The sequence below is a fragment of the Enoplosus armatus genome, chromosome 6, assembly GCF_043641665.1.
Source record: "Enoplosus armatus isolate fEnoArm2 chromosome 6, fEnoArm2.hap1, whole genome shotgun sequence".
NCBI lineage: Eukaryota > Metazoa > Chordata > Actinopteri > Centrarchiformes > Enoplosidae > Enoplosus > Enoplosus armatus.
The window spans coordinates 22,796,578-22,810,538 of NC_092185.1; the positions used below are offsets into that span (position 1 = coordinate 22,796,578).

Consider the following 13,961-nt stretch of genomic DNA (forward strand, 5'->3'; position numbering starts at 1 on the left):
CAATTATTTATTCAGAGGGCACCCCCAGACTATATATATAGGTTCTGACTCATGAGCATGTCAGGTGACTGGCTACCACTTGCAGACCTGCAGCGGTCAGGTGTCCGCCACTCACTGACTCTCAGGAACTTTCACTTGTAACTAATGCAGTCAACATGTGAACATCTGCTGTATCAACACATGAATCATTTTGACCCTAACCCTCATACAATAAGATCTCTTTGGCTTGGGTCATGACGTCTCTAGCGGGGCCCTTGCTGCATTTCTGGGATTCACCGATCCAACTTTTTCTCTCCCGATATCTTGACTCATATCTGCCGATCCAATACCAGTGCTCTCTTTTCCCTCTTTTTATAACCTGAGTGCCTCACAGTGTGGAACTCATTGGCCTAATTTTTACGCAAGGTGACATGAGGCCAGGGATTGCTGTGGCACTAAAAACTGAGTCAGCAGCCCATTGTGACTTATAAATGGAACTAATATTGCAGAAAGACTGAATTTAATAAAAACACTGACAAACTGTATTTAATGTGGATCGGTCACATCTGGCCGATACACAATCCACTTAATAAGGTCAGTTTCAGCCCACTAGTTTTGGCCAGACTGTGATGCGGCTGACCTCTGGCTGACAAGTGCATTTATTTGACCATTTTCTTAAATCAACTGAATTGTTCCCGCTGATCTTCTGTAGTAAGGTCACTCAAACGAGGACATTTGCAGAGAGCAAAAGTAATATGCACTTTTAGACAACCTTTGTACGAAAACAATCAACAATAGAGAAGAGACACAAGGCCACACCATTACGAAAAAAGTCCAGGTTTTATTGTCTATCGTGGCTGTAGTCCATGGTAACCAGACATGTGTGTGAGAGAGAAAGAAAGAGACTGAGACAGAGAGAGAGAAAGAGAGAGAGATAGAGATAGATAGAGAGAGAGAGAGAGAGAGAGAGAATGCAGGATCAGAGCCAATCACACGGCAAGGTCACACTTTATGTCCCTCCATGATTCTTTGGTTTGCAAAAGCAAAACCTGGCATGAGAGAGTGAATCATGGCAAAGTAAACAATTGTATAAAGGAAGATAAAACTCAGTTAAACACACTAAGGCATACACACAAGTGGCCTCTAAAAACAACTTACAACACAAGAAGTCGGAACTGAAGAAGCCGACTCTGAACCCGAACATGGATCTACAAACCAGTCAACAACAGTGCTAACAGAACCCAGTTGACAGCAGTGGAGTCAACAGTAGAGGAGAGTGGGTTAGACTTAAGTAAAGAAGGGTGGAGAGCAGAGCAAAGTATGAGTTAATGGCGTCAGTCAGCTGTTTTGTCTTTCAGGTGGCTTGAGTGTAGATATTGTAATGGAGGGGGGGGGGGGGGGGGGCTCCCAGCGTCATGCAGATCAGCGGAGTGGCAGACAGGGGCATCTGATTGGTCGGCCGGCTCTCAGCAAAGAAACGCGTCGCAGTTCTACTGGCTGGGGTGGTCTGAAAACCCACCTGGATGAGGTTCAGTGATTGACATCTAGAATCTGGTGTTTTCCTGTTTGTCAAACAGGTGTTAATGAGACAGCAGGAGGGAGGGATGAGTGTTCTCTCTTCCTCTCCATCCTCAACTCCTCCCTCCATACTTCATCACACAGTGCCCTTCACCATGGCTGCCCCTGCCCACCAGAGGGAGGGAGGAGGGGGGTTAGCCAAAGTTGTGAATGGCCAGCCTGAACATGTCATTGGTGCACACCCATGCATCGTTAATGTTCTTCAGGATGAAACTCTGATGGAAACCCATGATGGGGTCATCATCTGCCTGCAAACACACACACACAAACAGAAATAGCAGGAGTTCAGAACAGAGTCAGCAGTATAGGGATTTAATTGACCAGCTGAACACATCAGTCAGTAGTATGCTAGTTGTGGGGAGTACCATTCAGCCAGTCAAAACAGTTATGTCAGAGTCAAGTGTGAGAATATAATGCCAATAATGTCACCCAGAAGTTGGAGGCTACAAATGCAAAAGAAGAAATGAGAGTTTACCTCACAAACTAGCCAGCAGCTCCATCAAGCATCAAGGCTACAACTAATTTGTTTAGCTTAAAGTTGCCCTGCGAGCTTTCTTGTAAACAAATCTTCTGCTCGTTTCTCAAAACATTTGCAAAAGAGATTTTTTTTTGTGTGTGGGAAAAGCGACATTGATACATGTTGCAAAAGTTTAGATTCTTTTTCCAACTAACAATTGTTGGTGATCAAAATCCAGTAAAGACAAAAAAACTGGGTTTCCCTGAGGAGGGACCGCCAGAAAAGAGACAAGCACCAGGGCAGAAGTACAAATCAACCCCGAGCACATGCTGGAGATACTGGCTGAAGCAGCCATAGTATGGACACTGATTTTACACATCAAAGTCTGTTTACAGGTCATGGGGAACACTACTCCATATGTGAAAAAGGTTGTACGAGCTGTGGCTCCAAAGGGAGCTGCGTGAAGTCTGATAATCTGCCAGCGTCAGTTTGGGCTGAAGACTACAAGTCTGAAAGTGGAAAAATGGAGGCGCCAGGTTTTGAAGGAAGAAAAATATGTGGCTAATGGAGATCCTGGCCATAACTTCATCTTCTGTAAGCCTGTCATTGTTTACAGTCAATTATGATTATGATTTGGCTGTAAAACAGATGGCATGCTCTAAAATAAGGTGTGAACGGTAGCGCTACTTACTTTTAGCTGTCCTACAACCATACTCAAGATGCAGCAGTCTGGAGTCGGCTGGTGGTCCTGCGCTGTTATACTATGCGTTATTTTTGTGAAGGGGAGACTCTGGCACACACGCATAGACAAAAAAAAAAATACACAAGAGGAAGATTAACACAGGTATGTCAGACACTGATGAAGAATATAAGAAATTCCTCTGATTTATCTCGAACCTTTTCCTCAAAACTTGAAACTACAGTGGGTGCAAATGAGTTGTCCGACTCCTTACATAACCAGATTTGTCAGAGTAACCTGATTGCTTTGTTTGCACTTGTGCCACCCCTCCACCTGTTACACGTTACCTCTGCATATAGCATTAAGTTACCAGATACACTCACAGTGAGTTTCTCGACAATTGCTCTTTTTCCCTGGAACTGCTGTCCTTCCCACGTAAGGCATGACGCATCGATCTGGGTGGAGCAAGATGGAGAGAGAGAGAGAGAGAGAGAGAGAGAGAGAGATTGGGGGAAAAGAATGAGTTAGAATGAGAGCTATTTGCAGATGCAATGTCTATCAACAAAAGCCTCACATAACTCAAGTGATACTAGCTTTGCTCCCTTCAAGCCCTATCTGTTTAAGACTGACATGAGCGAAACACACCCATGGAGCTTTGAGAGGCACTGAGGGGTTATTATGACACAATGTGCTGTATTTTCTTCTTAGTTACACAGAGGATAAAAAGTTCTGGTGTAGATGTATATACAGAAAGTATCAGTTGTTGGTGTATGACAGCCTACTTACACACAAATAAAGACTGAATATATATTACTCCAAAACTGATTAAGTACTAACATCACCTATGCATTACAGTTTGTTTAATCTTTTATTCAAGTCGGCAGCCTCATTTTTTAAAATAATAAAACGTAAACATAGCAAGAAGTAGACTAATTCTTATATTTCCCTATGTACTGCATGCTTTGGCCAATAGTAACACCTTTAGGGCTGCAACTAACAATTATTTCCATTTACAATTAATCTGCTGATTAATTGTTTTGTCTATAAAATCAAAAACAAAACAGTGAGATTTGTTTTGTCTGAACAACAGTCCAAAACACAAAGATTCAGTTTACCCAATTAAGTTTACTCACATATTGTATATATGACAGTGACAATCCAGTGTGAAACACGCGTTTCCTGTTGGCTACAGTCCTTCGTTTGACCATTTGTTGAATACCAACAGCTGCAGCATGCGCGACCATTCATAACAAAAATTGTGGTAAGACCGCTCACAGCTGAACTGAAAGCATGGTTCTGTCACACTCACATATATGGATCCCAGTTGTGATCTGTCAGAGTCAAATATCTGATAGTAGTGCTGCACGAAGCTGGATCCTATATGCTCCCACAGAGGCTGGTCCACCATCCTGACTCACCCTGCAACACACACTGGGAAGGTGGAGAGACAGGAGGGGAACGGGTCAGAGAGACGCCACGAGGTTGGTTGGCTCAAAGAGCATGAAAATGAAGCAAGTCGTATGCTGTGGGCCTTCAGTCACCAGATCTCCACCCAGCTGAACACCTACGGGAGACCTGTCAGGTGTGTCCACCCAATTCACATCAGTAGTTCACTTAATATCAGAAACACTCCTCTGACACAGTTTCAGCAAAAAGTGAACATTTATGGCAACTGAGGGTATAATCACATGTAGCAATACTGAATCCAGTGTATATCCTCATGCTATACAGACCAAAAGAAAATCACATACAGTAGATTTATCTGTCCTTGAAATATACATGTATTAACTTCTGCTAGTTCACTTCTTTGGGTCAAAATCCACGCCCCCACGATTTACAAAACGAAACAAAAAAAAAACGACAACAAAACACGGCCAGACTTACAGGGCACAAAAACAAAGTGTATGAACACCACCACAACATTAAAACTACTTTAACTAAAATGGCCCAGACGAGTTTTGCTGAACACGCCGTATTGGTCTCTCCGCTTGGGTGACACTGACAGCACAAGTCATGTGCTCCCACATAGCGATACACTGTTGTTACTGGAACAATCTGAGAGCGTAAATTAGCGGCGGCGTCCAAAAGACACACCATAACGTTAAACACCGACGGGACACACATGGTTCTAGGCCCGCGTACATGCAGACAGTTGTAAAGCTCCAGGGAGAGCAAAATAAGCTCGTTTAGTAAAAAAATGGGAAGATCATGTATGGCTAGTTAACGTAAGCTAACTAGCTGCTACTAGCTTGTGAGCTGTCTTGTTTGCTAACGTTGATTCAGCCAGTTTCGTAAAGACAGTTCATGTACCTAGCATGCCTCCCCGCTAGCTAATGTTAGACGTCAGATGAATTATATTTCCAGGCGTTAGTTAACTGGCTGGCGGGCGTTGGCCTTTTCACCGGTGGCTAAAAATACCCCGTCTCCTCCAAGTGTTGATGCCTCCTGCGGGCCCGCGCACTCAGGTCTGGAACCCCGGAGCAGCTACCCTACATAGGCGTGCCCGACGTTAGCCTTAAACTGGGCAGGAGCAGCCAACTGAACAACTTATATTACCTTACACTTATTCAAATGTCAGATTAAACCAATGCTTTTTGTTTTCGCACATGTTTCCATTCACTATTCCATAAGAGGGTTTCCTAAAAACAAGTAATAAAAACTTACCTCTAACCAACGCCGAGGCCGGCTGCGCGATCGCCCAGTGCAGTGTCTGCTCCGTTACGAGGGCACGCACTGGAAGCCGTAACCGGCCCGGTGGATTGTGGGGATTGTAGTCAACATTTGTATTGCTTGTAGGGCTTGAACCTGTCTCAAAAGTAAAGTCTAACAAAAGGAATTATTGTAGCTTTTGTTTTGCATTTCTGTGTTGTCTGATGTAAAGCTTAACAGTTAATTTCATTTAACATCAGTTTATTTGTCTTATACCTTGTGCAATTTTGCATACATTTGCCATATTGTGGTATAAATATTAAAAGTCATCAACCAGGGCTAGACTAACCTTCTAGCGGGCCCCAGGGCAAAACTGTGGGCCCCTATTCAGCCACCCAACTTTCCCCAACTAAATTTGTTTCTAAGTTGATAAAAGTGAAATTAAGAATATGCTCTATTACAGCATGATATCAAATGAAATATTAAAGATAGAACAGATTTTGACACAGGGCCTCTCAACAAGACAGGGCTGTAAGATTAGGTAAAGATGCAAGAGCCACTTTGCAGTGTTTATCAGTTGAGTTTACAAGGTGCATATTATCAAACATATTTGCAATGAATCAAATTACCACACCCAGTGGACCCGTTTAAGCATTTGGGGCCCGTGAGTGTCATGGCAGTTGGTCATTTTGCCCAGTTGGTAATCCAGCTTTGTAATTATGTCGTGGTAATTTCAACAATATTGTCCCTCATGTGACTTACATTTTAAAAAGCATCACATTACATCACCTACAATAAACCTATAACTATGTATTAGAGGGCTAGTTACCAAAGAGAATAGTGTGTGGTCCATAAGTAGGCATTTGAAAGTGACACATTTTTTTGTGTCAACTCATTGTCTGAGTTGTTAGCAGTTCCACCAAAGAGACATTTCATTTAAATAATTGAGTGAGGGCATGGCTAAAGCACTCCGCCCAAACGTTGAACCACACGGCAAACTGCCCAAACAGGTCCTTGATCCGACTTCTACACCATCTTCTCCACCTCACTCAGACATGGATAAATTGTTTATGTGTGTCTGTGTATGCGCATGTGGTTTATGTCATTGGGAGCCATTGGGATCTTTGTCTCAGTGTGTTCAGTGAGCGTGTAGCGACAAGTCCAGCAAAAAGTGCGGCTGTAGTGACTTTTGCTGTGGAGAGTTTGAGCTACTGCATTCTGTGCAATACAGAAATAGGAGCCATGCTTGTTTCACAGCAGCTGAGACCGGAAAGTTTCACATACTTTTCACATCACATCAAATCTGCTTAAAACAACCTACCATTTTCAAATTGTTGTATATTCTTTTGTCTTTTTGTAGCTCTTACCACTACTGGACACAAATGGTCGTCTTTTCCCAACAGTCACTGGAGTCTCTGACACATGAAATCTCTCAAATCTCTACATTTGGATTGTGGATGAAGCAGGTCAATGGTGGAGTGGAGGTTTATGTTGGGCAGTCAGTGTTTAGGTTTTTAGCCATGCTATCAGACAGGCTTTAGGGGTGGTCAGTTTGTTGGTTGGTCGGCCCACCACTTTGGTCCAGACCAAAGAAATTTAAAAAAAATCATCAGGTGGCCAGAAGCACAACTCCAAATGAATGATAATGTCGCTCCATAACTGCTGGACAAGTTTGCCTTTTCAAGTTTGCCTTTTCAAGTTAAAAGAAGCTGTTATGTCAGTGATGTGTGAACATGTTTCTGCTGCCCCCAAGTGGTCAAAAAAAAGAATACATGAGACATTGAATTGATAAGCAATAAAATGAGCTCTTGCTTAGTTCAGAGGTTTTGCTACTACAGCCTCACTTGGTCTGGTATGACCAGCAGCTTATACTGGCTAATGTTAGCCACTGTTAGCAAAGTGTGATATTACGGTGTGACAGACATTAATACTAATGTAAGTGCAGCTCGTACAGTTTGCAAAACAATCTCCAGAGTCAAATCTGAACCTGTGTGCATTTTACATTGTGGCTTCTTTTATTTAGGCTTCAGCCACAAATTGGACTCAGTTCTGGCAAATCGACAGGGCAACTTGAACGGAAAGAAAGGACTGGAGGAAACTTTCAAACATGATGTAAACATGTGCAGTACAAGTGGCGTTTACAGATTACTGTCCATGTCTGAAAAGAGCTTATCTGGGGTGGCCACTTTATCATTAACAGCACATTCATTAATCTCTTTCTCCAGACCGCGTACTTCAAGGGCACTGAGGCCAGCCGCTTATTTATTTCGTGAAAAATTACCAACATATAGTAAGAGTGCAAGACACGTACAGCCATCTGAATGACCATTATACACTTACAGTGATTTATTTGTATTTTTGAAGTTGCATAAAGTTTCATTTAAATGCTATTGAAAGTAGCAGACAATGATATTACAACATTACAATATTACGGTACATACGTACATTTGCAGTTAAATATCAGGAACTGTTGAAAATGGGTTGTGGGGACAATCAATAATCTGTGATTCAATTCCATACACCAGTTTTTTCTTAGCCAGCAAGTTGGCCTACCTTCTAAACTAACAATCGATGAAACGAATACACAACATTAGATCACTCGCTGGCTGGAAAGTGATTTGATGTGGCATTTTCTTCTGAATAATCAAGAGCTGGAGGGAAGGCCGCCACACCGGATTCTGCAAGCTGCATTAAAGTAAAGAGAGCAAATCATAGCAAGTGTGCAGAAGGCTATTCAAACTTTTTTTTTTTAAATATCTGTAAAGACAAAATATTTCACATTGCTTTACTAAGATGACCACAATTTCCGTAAATATTGAAGTTCCATTCAAAGTTTTCACCAACTGAGAGCACAAAAGGTCACATAAACTATCAGTTTACAAATCAGCCGGAAAAAACACAGCGAAACCTCTGCTTGTGCGTACCAGGCTGTGGAGTCTCTGAGAGGAGATGGTGTCACCGCTGCTGTCTGGTTCGCTCTGAGCCGAGGCCACAAGTTCATCTATTTCCTGATGTGACTTCAGAGGGAACGCTGTCCTCAGGGCCGCCCTATACATACATGCATATACACAAAAGACTCTTTTGACAGAGAAAAACAGAGACCGTCATACAGAACAAAAGCTCTTTTTTCTGATAAAGGTTTTTTTTTATTGGGGAGTTTTTTCCCCCCCTTATCTGAATGGAGGGTCTAAGGGTAGAGGGTATGTTGTACAGATTGTACAGCCCTCTGATGCAAGTTTGTAATTTTAGGCTGTATGAATAAAACTGACTTGACTACAATTGTGCGTGTGCCTCTTTGTGTATCTATTTATATCACCTAAACTCCTGGACAGTGAGTGTGCTGCTCTCAGGGGCATCACAGTCGATCGGCTCTTTTAGTTGGTTGGACTGAATTTGGATTTGGGACACACTCTCATCCATCTGAAAACAACAACAACAAACAATATGCTTATTTGCCTTTTTGCGCAGAGTTGTCTAAGGAGACTGATCCTACTCTCGTGTCTGTCAGGAAACGGTTAGCTTAGCTTAGCATGAATACTAGCCTAGCCTGGATCTGTTCAAAGGTTAAAGAAAAAAGAAGAAGAAATCCACTGACCAGCACCTACATCTCAGTAATTAATATGTTATATCTTGTTTGTTTCATCTGTTCAAAAAAACCTGAGTTGTAAAAATGTCAAGATCCCTTGTAAATAACTTTTTTTTACAGTTTGGTTTCTGTCTGAATTGAACAAACAAGATATAATGTGTTAATTAGTGAACTGTAGGTGCTGGTAAACAGATTTTTATTTACTTTCGGACAGAGCCAGGCTAGCTGTTTGCCCCGTTTCCCGTCTTTATGCTAAGCTAAGCTAACTATCTCCAGGCTCCAGCTTTATATTGAACAGTAAGACATGAGAAACAACAACTGACAAGGTCAATATGAATCTGCGCACATACGCATACGATTTGGAGACTCAACTCCATACCATCTGATCACAACATATTGTACCTGCGCAGTGATGGGGCCGTGTGCCTCGTCCTGCATGCTGCCTCTTTTGTGGAGCTCCAGCAGGGTGTCATACTCACTCTTCAACTGATCAAAGTCGCCCTGCAGCGTCTTCATCTTGACACCACGCAAAAAAATAGACCATGGTGAGGACTGTTAAGACTTGAGATCATGAATTCTGTGTGTGTGTGCATGCGTGTGTGTGTGTGTGTGTGTGTGTGTGTGTCTAGATGAGCCACCTGCAGGAGGGTCTGTCGGTGTGTTTGTTCCAGGGTGTCCCAGTCGCGTCGTGGTACAACGTCCCAGTACTCCGCTTTCATCGTGTTGAGCTCCTCCTGGGCTTTGGTCAGGTCTTCCCGACACACCCTCAGAGCGAGCTGCAGCTCCACCGGGTCCTTAGCCTCTCCTTTCACCATGGAAACACATTTCAGAACACAATATGCTTCATTTTGAATATTTATTTATTAGGTATTTGGCTCAACCTCTCCTTCATAAATTCCTAAGATGAAAGGTATCGCTCTTTTTTCCGCTCTGCATTTTTTGGGAGATAAGCTTATTTGCTTTCCTGTCGAGAGTTAGATGAAAAGAGTGATGCAACTCTGTTTGTAGGGTAAAGAAAGTGAATAAGCACATTTCCCTATTTGAAGGAATACAATACAATAAATATATGAACAGTTTTGGCCTGCAACTAATGCTTATTTTCATTATCGATTAATCTGTCTATGATTTTCTTGATTTGGTTTATAAAATGTCTGAAACTGGTCCATGCCCATCACATCGCATCCCAAAGGTGACGTCTTCAAATGCCTTGTTTTGTCCGACCAACTGTCTAAAACCCAAATATATTCCGTTTACAATCGTGGAGGACTGACGAAACCAGGAAATATTCATTCACAAGCTGGGACCAGATCATCCTTTTAAGAACAAAATGACTCCGAATGATTCATTGATAATCAAAATAGTTTCTGATGAATTACCAATCGATCGCAGATGGACTGACTGGGTAGAGTTGCAGCTCTACCTGTGACTTCATCTGCAGGATGCTCCTCCTTCACAAAGCCTCTTGTTAGGTCATTGAGCTGCCAGATCAGCAACTTGCGGGCATCACGCTCCTCCCGGTACTGCAGATACTGGTTGGAGAGTTCAGACTGCAGCCGGTCCACCTGGGTGAGACAAGATAGTGATAATCTGCTATTGGCCTTACTGTCTGAAAAAGCTTTTTGGATAAGGGGATCTCTAAATAACTCTTTTATAAACATATTTGAGATTAGGTTAGCACATAAATAAATACATATCTAAGATATATTTAAGAGAAGGAATCCATGTTCTCCCTAAAAAGTTGCATGAATGAATCAATAAATAGCGGTTACAGCACCACTTTACTTTACAAGTATGTCATGTACCACTGCCTGCATGGCCTTTTCTTTCTCCCTCATGGCCTCAGTGTCCCTCTGCAGTTGCTGCTTCTCCCTTTTCAAGGCTCCAATCTCAGCCTGCTCCTCTGCCCAGCGAGCTTGAATCTTCCTGTCACATTCCTCTGTCACCAGCCTCAGACGGGATCGCAGTGGTTCCAGTTCTCGGATTTGATCCCGCTGACATGCTGAGCAGATGTAAAATGCATTCAAATGATCTCTCATGGAACTGTAGGGCCGAAGCAATTATTTGGTTAAATGAAATGTAATTGATGACAATTTTCATAATGAATTTATTGCAGAGGTCCTTTTATAAGCTTCCCAAAGTTAAAGAGCTGCTTCGTTTCATATCGTTGTAAATGAGATCTCTTTGGATATTTTGACTGTCTGACAAAATAAGCAATTTAAAGACATCAATCACTTCAGGATCTGAGCAGTTGTGATAGACACTTCATTATGTTAAACATTTTAGAGGCTACATGACTAATGGGTACGCTGACAAAAAATAACTGATAGATGAATCACCAACAAAAAATAACTACAGCTGCAGTTCTATATGAAACATGATTCGGCTGTTTCTACAGTATGTCCTGCACGTGCACTTCTCATGCTTTTGTAACTTGCAGCACCATAAGTTATATTTTGTGCTCAGCAATCACGGAATTCTTAATTTTAAGTTGAATCCTATGTTTCAGTTGTTTAACCTCCAAAAGGACATTTTGACTTTGTTCCATATGTTTGTTTGTCTTTTGTAAACATTGTATCTAAAAACCAATTTCAATTAAATTATTTGGAAAGTTAAGACTTCCAGTGTCTTGAGAGAGTGAGATTGACAATTATTGTGACATATTTTTGCCATTGTCTCATGCCACACTTTAAATGGAAAATGTGTCCCATGATTATCAATCATTTTGTGTTCTGATGCAGATCTTAAATATTTTCTATTATCAAAATATCTAAGTAGAAGATTGTGTAGCCTTGGCTGAGTTATAATTTTATCATGTTTCAGGTTTTGCTGGCTGAATTTGTTAAATGTAGCTCAGACAGCACCATTGTGACTGGCAGTAACTTTGACTTTGTAAAAAAAACAAGGGTATTTCTTTACGTCTCTGAACATTTATTTGTGGCAATTAACTATTTGCACTATATATAGCACTTCTCTAACCTCTTAACCCAGATTTGCTCTTATAAATGCTGGCTTAAGTGGATGCCTCAAGACACAATGTGAACCAAACAAACTTGCTCTTTTCTTGTAGAAATGCAATTTAATACTCCAAAGCATAGCAGCATGATATTTCCGGTCTTCCTCAAAGACAGGATTTTCCTTTATTATTTAAAACTGATTCTTTGTTGAACTTCATTGTTTTTCTCCATCGTCAAAGGCTACTTTGTTCCCTGTATTTTACAGCACTTAAGGACACTACTCAAGAGTGCTATACTAGTGTAATGCTTCTCAAGAAATGAAAATGGTCGCAGAGCTACTGACCTAAAGTCTTTTCATATTCCTTTTTGATGGCAGAAAGAAGAGGTCGGTAGGTTTTGAACTCTTTGATGAAACAACCAAAGACATCACGGTAGACCTACAGCCAAAGCAGATTAAGATATGTGAGTACTCTCTCTGTCTGACAAGAAAATGTGTACAGTGTACAGTGCAGTGTTTCTTCTGGTTTTATTGTAAAAAAACAAACAAACACAGCACCTGAAGTTTCAGTTCCTGAAATCTTGGCTCGTGGAAGCTGATAGTATGCAGCTCCTTGTTCACATAGCTCTCCAGGTGCATCAGGAGTTGAGGCTTTCTCCCAGGACCTGCATAAATGTAGCTGCTACCTGTCCAGCACAACTATAGGGTTTATCACACCACACACACACACACACACACACACACACACTGCTTTGATAGTGACTTTGCTGTGGCAGTGGAAGAGAGGAGACAGTAGCTGGCTATTTCGACAAATTATCTTTACCGCAATCAAAATACTTGATCTATTCATATTCAATAATATAAAGTAGGATTTTGATGATTTGATTGATTTGATGATTACCTTTCTGGCTGCAGGTTGGACAGAAACAGCACCAGCGTTTTCTCCTTCTTGCCCTTCCTCTGATGTCTGGACAGTGTCATTTTCTACACTATGGTCATATGTAAGTCTAAAATTAAAAAAAAGAACAGAGCTAAGTTACGTCAAACATTGTAGTTTAGCTTGCTTAAAGTTATATAAGTAGTATAGTTATAATAATAGTAATATTTTCGCTGTATGACAGTCCTTAACCACTTGCCTTTGTTGTTGTGTCGGTGTTACAGGTGGAAATTTAACATCTTTGTGTGGTGACATCTCTAGCGATTACATAAAGGCAAAATAATAACATAACACGCTCTTGTTCTTTTTAAATGGCTGGCTGAGTTTGGTCCGTTTAACCTAGCTCAAGGTTGACTTTAGCATCACAGAACACAGCATTGTAACGCGGTTTCCATGGTAACGCGGACGGACCACGCAGCAAGACCCACATAGTAGACTGCGGCGCGCCTAACTAGTTTTTCAAATTGTGTAAGACGAAAAGTTTCTTGTTAAATAAAGCACGTAGACACTTTGAAGGGAAACGCGTGTGTATAAGCCTATAACCCTGACTAGTGCCAATAACAAATGCATGATAGGCCTAACTAATTAAACAAACAGGTAACCTACCTTATAAATATAACATGAAAACTGCAACTTCCAGTAATTACAATGTAATATAGAAGTGATGGCATAGAAGATGAGAAAAACACCATACATTAAAATCACTTGAATAGAGATTCTTTGTCTTTATGAGAAGGCATATTTTGCAAATATTACACTTTGTTTTCGTTCTGGAAATAATAGTGTTATTAATGCTGTCAATGAATATTCATCTAAGTTAGCCAGCAAAGATATGTATATTCCATTTTCTCTCGGGTGTATGCTACGTATCAATAAAATAAGATTTAAAAGACACTTATATAATGTTATAAAAACGAAATATAAATTTAACCGTTGAAAAACTACATTTCCTATCTACCTTTCTCGGTCGAAGCCCTCAACCAGGGGAACCGTAGTAGTCATTTCTAGAGACATTATCATAAAAGCGAGCGTGCGGCTGAACTACAGTACCCAAACGCCACTGCTTCAGCCTACAGTACATTCTGCTGCTTATCCGGGGATGTCACACCACTGCTATTTTCTCCCCTCAGTCCCTCTCACTCTC

The 13,961-nt window shown here is 41.3% G+C and overlaps 2 protein-coding genes across 2 annotated transcripts; both read right to left on the reverse strand.

Moving 5' to 3' along the window:
- Positions 1-800: 800 nt before the first annotated feature.
- On the reverse strand, positions 801-5,386 carry nutf2 (nuclear transport factor 2). The gene is made up of 5 exons (XM_070907568.1): positions 5,358-5,386; positions 4,003-4,124; positions 3,077-3,148; positions 2,706-2,804; positions 801-1,805 (listed from the first exon to the last, which is right to left on the reverse strand). Exons 2-5 carry the CDS (start codon positions 4,099-4,101, stop codon positions 1,692-1,694), a joined length of 384 nt encoding a protein of 127 aa, XP_070763669.1. The 5' UTR covers positions 4,102-4,124; positions 5,358-5,386; the 3' UTR covers positions 801-1,691.
- A 2,551-nt stretch (positions 5,387-7,937) lies between these two features.
- Positions 7,938-12,861, reverse strand: tsnaxip1 (translin-associated factor X interacting protein 1). The gene is made up of 10 exons (XM_070907075.1): positions 12,782-12,861; positions 12,439-12,562; positions 12,226-12,319; positions 10,731-10,927; positions 10,349-10,490; positions 9,567-9,730; positions 9,331-9,444; positions 8,659-8,762; positions 8,267-8,390; positions 7,938-8,027 (listed from the first exon to the last, which is right to left on the reverse strand). Exons 1-10 carry the CDS (start codon positions 12,859-12,861, stop codon positions 7,938-7,940), a joined length of 1,233 nt encoding a protein of 410 aa, XP_070763176.1.
- Positions 12,862-13,961: the final 1,100 nt, after the last annotated feature.

Coding starts and splice junctions, on each gene's coding strand:
- nutf2 (XM_070907568.1), bottom strand. CDS start 4,101: ATGGTGGACCAGCCTCTGTGGGAGCATATAGGATCCAGCTTCGTGCAG. Junction 2,805..3,076: donor CAATTGTCGAGAAACTCACT/GTGAGTGTATCT, acceptor CGTGTGTGCCAG/AGTCTCCCCTTCACAAAAAT. Junction 1,806..2,705: donor TGGTTGTAGGACAGCTAAAA/GTAAGTAGCGCT, acceptor GTGTGTTTGCAG/GCAGATGATGACCCCATCAT.
- tsnaxip1 (XM_070907075.1), bottom strand. CDS start 12,861: ATGACACTGTCCAGACATCAGAGGAAGGGCAAGAAGGAGAAAACGCTG. Junction 12,563..12,781: donor TCCAACCTGCAGCCAGAAAG/GTAATCATCAAA, acceptor CTGGACAGGTAG/CAGCTACATTTATGCAGGTC. Junction 12,320..12,438: donor TTCAGGAACTGAAACTTCAG/GTGCTGTGTTTG, acceptor CTTTGGCTGTAG/GTCTACCGTGATGTCTTTGG.